General features: G+C 37.3%; 1 protein-coding gene across 1 annotated transcript; it reads left to right on the top strand.

Annotated features, from left to right (window-relative positions):
* Positions 1-410: 410 nt before the first annotated feature.
* On the top strand, positions 411-2,661 carry LOC140237317 (uncharacterized). Its single transcript, XM_072317255.1, has 2 exons — positions 411-1,595; positions 2,642-2,661. The coding sequence occupies exons 1-2, from the start codon at positions 411-413 to the stop codon at positions 2,648-2,650; spliced, it is 1,194 nt and encodes a 397-aa protein (XP_072173356.1). The 3' UTR covers positions 2,651-2,661.
* Positions 2,662-3,140: the final 479 nt, after the last annotated feature.

Here is a 3,140-nt window from a genome sequence, read left to right on the forward strand (position 1 = left end):
TAATAATGATATATTAATACTACACATTGCACAAATAATTTTTCTTGGTAGACAAAAAGCGCCACCTGTTGATAGAAACAAATTAAACAACACACACATTGCACAAATAATTTTTTTGGTAGACAAAAAGCACCACCTGTTGGTAGAAATATATAAGGATTGGGATCACAGCGTGATTCGAATTACAAGTACTTTGTACAGTGAAATACAGTACACATATATTAGTACAACTTTCAAGGCAATACAATTTGACAATTTTGATATCAATCGCAATACTATAGTGGAGTAGACGTGATTCATATATAAGTGTAGTGATTTAAGGAATTTATATTGAATGAACAGTTGATTGATATACATTTATTTGGTAATAGGTACCTGCTTTCAAAGATTCGAAGCCCTGTAGTTTGACAATGGAAGCAAGTGAATTCAAGAATGTTATTGGTGATATCCTAGATATCCTCCATAGTTGTGACTTGAGAAATCTAGAGGTCAGTGAATGTGATGTATGTTGCAATGTGATCAATGAAAATGAAAGCAAAGTACCATGTGAGGATTGTGGCAAGCAGTTTCATGTGATGTGTACAGGAACCATTTCTGAGGCTAAACTGTGTAATGCAAGGCTGATTTGGATATGCTCAGCATGTGGAAGCAATAATATTGCTCATCGCATCTTTGACAAAATTGGCATTCCCTATCATTTCAATAGATATGAGCTTCTCGAAGACCTTGGTGATGAAGATTTTGGTATTGATGTTTCACATTCATCATGCAAGAACAACCAGAGAAGGAAACCAACCAAGAGACTGAAAAAGAGGTATGTGAAAAGAAAGGACAAACTTGGAATTTCAAAAATGACAAATGTGTGTGTGCAGAAAAGAGCAGATTGTGAGAGAAATGAATCGGATTCGACATTCAGGACAAATCTGACCGAGAGCCAATTTCAGCCATTAGAAACTGCAGTTGATGATGGTTGGACAACTGTGAAATCGAGGAAAACAAAAATGACAACATCTCAAACAATGACTGACAATCCCAAGACCAAGACCATTAACAAGAGCTCAGTGAGATCAGTAAATGGTGTGCCTCTCCAACCTGGTGTGACCTACATTGGCAAAGCAATGAAAGCCTACTATCTTGAAAAACAGAAAAGAGCCAAGACCAGCAAAGGCAAGAAATCAAAAGTAGAAAGAAGGCAAAAAGAACCTGGTAAAGTTGTGAAGCGAAATGTGAATGCAAACTTGGGCACAGAACGAGATGATAGTCTGCAGGTATATACTGAATCTGTATTGAATGTATATTCGAAGTGTGTTCAGTCACCTCATGTTATGGCAAAATACACTGAGCAAATCTATGCAAAAACACAGAGAAGTTGGGCTGATGTGGCTAAAAGCACTCCGAGTATGACTAATGAATGTTTCGTACGGAATGGTGATCAGACTACATGTGCCTTTGTCCCTTCCACAGACATTGAAAAAGACATTTGGAATGTGAAGAGGCTCTATGGAGGTGGGAATGCACGGCAACCAAGAAAAAAAGGTCGTTTCACGAAGATCAACAGACAAAGTGTGCTACCAGTACAAAATGCTGACTCACAGGTGCGTGATAATGGAAAGGTCAAACTTGACATTCCTGAAGGAGAACATGTAGCAAAGAGTGGAAAGTTGTGTAAGAATGAAGCATCTGACCATGAGAACAGTGATTCCACAAGTATAGACAAAACAGGGTCGGATGATATGTCCAAAGTGAAATTTGACAGAATGCACAGTGTGCATGAACTGAACCCATGTTACAGTGAAACAAAAGATGTTGAAAGTGACAGACAAATACCAGTGAAGGAATTGTTCCATGTGAATTTGAGTACAAATGTAAGTGTTCACTCTCCCTGTCACAGACCTGTTCCACCTATTCATAACACGTGTGTTCAAGTTCGCAATGAATCAATATTCCTGCCTCAACGTGAAATAACCACTAATCCATCTGACTGCACAGTAATGAATGATGATTGTACAAAAAGTGCTGACTACCATAATACATATGATGTACAGAAATCGACAGTACATGTATTAGATGATGAACCAGCTGCAAGTGATTCAGAGACTGAAGAACGTGTCTGTACAACTAAGTCTGTTTCACTCTCAAGTTCTGAATGTGGTAGAAGGCAAACATATGCTATGACCAGAACAATTGCACAAGGAAATTTTAATCAAGGTGATCAACGATTTGGTTATACTGCTGGCAAACAATGTGCATGTAATTCCCTTGTGGCAATTCTGTACACCCAAACAAAGAATGGAATCAAAATGAGACCTCGTGATCTTGATCAGATTCTGACACTTGGGAATGAGTTGTATTATTACATAAAGAAGGATTCACCACTGAATGAAGAGCTTGTAATGATAGATGAATTACCCAAGGAACTTCATATTCTGGATGAAAAGTTTCAAATAACCTATGCTGAATCAAAATATGGAGTGTTGGATGGAAATCAAAACAACTTGTCAAATTTTGGAGCTTTGTCATTGAGCCAAGCATTAGAACAAGAACTGTGCAGATATGATGCATGTCTTATGAATTTTGCTGAGAGTACATTTGCAATCATTAGACATCACAATGGTTATTATGTATTTGATTCTCATTCCAGAAGTCATGATGGATACTTGGTACAAGATGGATGCAGTGTCTTGCTTAGCATTTCATCATGGCAAGGAATACAGGTACACTGTTTGAATTTGGCAAAATCAATGGCATGTGATTTACGTACTACTCAGTTTGAACTGACTGGTCTGGCATTAGAATCCAATTCTAAGAAAAATGCATCGACAACTAGTGGCTCCAAGAGATCAAACTCAGTAAATACTGCATGTAGGAATACAAATGATCAAAATAGCAACATTTCAGAACATTGTGATCATATTAAAGGAATTAGCAGCGATAGTTGTAAGACTCAACATGACACAAAGAAAAACAGAGTAAATGTAAACAGTGATGACTATGGAAATGAGAATGAAATTGAATTTGTTTCAGTTGAGAAGACAACAGAAAGAAGAGATCAGAATTTCAAATTTGTGCCGATTACGTACGTAGACAAGCAGTCTTTGTGCAATAAATTGAATTTGAGTTACAGTGGTACTGCCAATGAA

This window comes from Diadema setosum, chromosome 13, assembly GCF_964275005.1.
Source record: "Diadema setosum chromosome 13, eeDiaSeto1, whole genome shotgun sequence".
In the NCBI taxonomy this organism is placed as follows: Eukaryota; Metazoa; Echinodermata; class Echinoidea; order Diadematoida; family Diadematidae; genus Diadema; species Diadema setosum.

Bases quoted from the DNA above. Each gene is read 5' to 3' on its own strand.
- LOC140237317 (XM_072317255.1), top strand. From the start codon at position 411: ATGGAAGCAAGTGAATTCAAGAATGTTATTGGTGATATCCTAGATATC.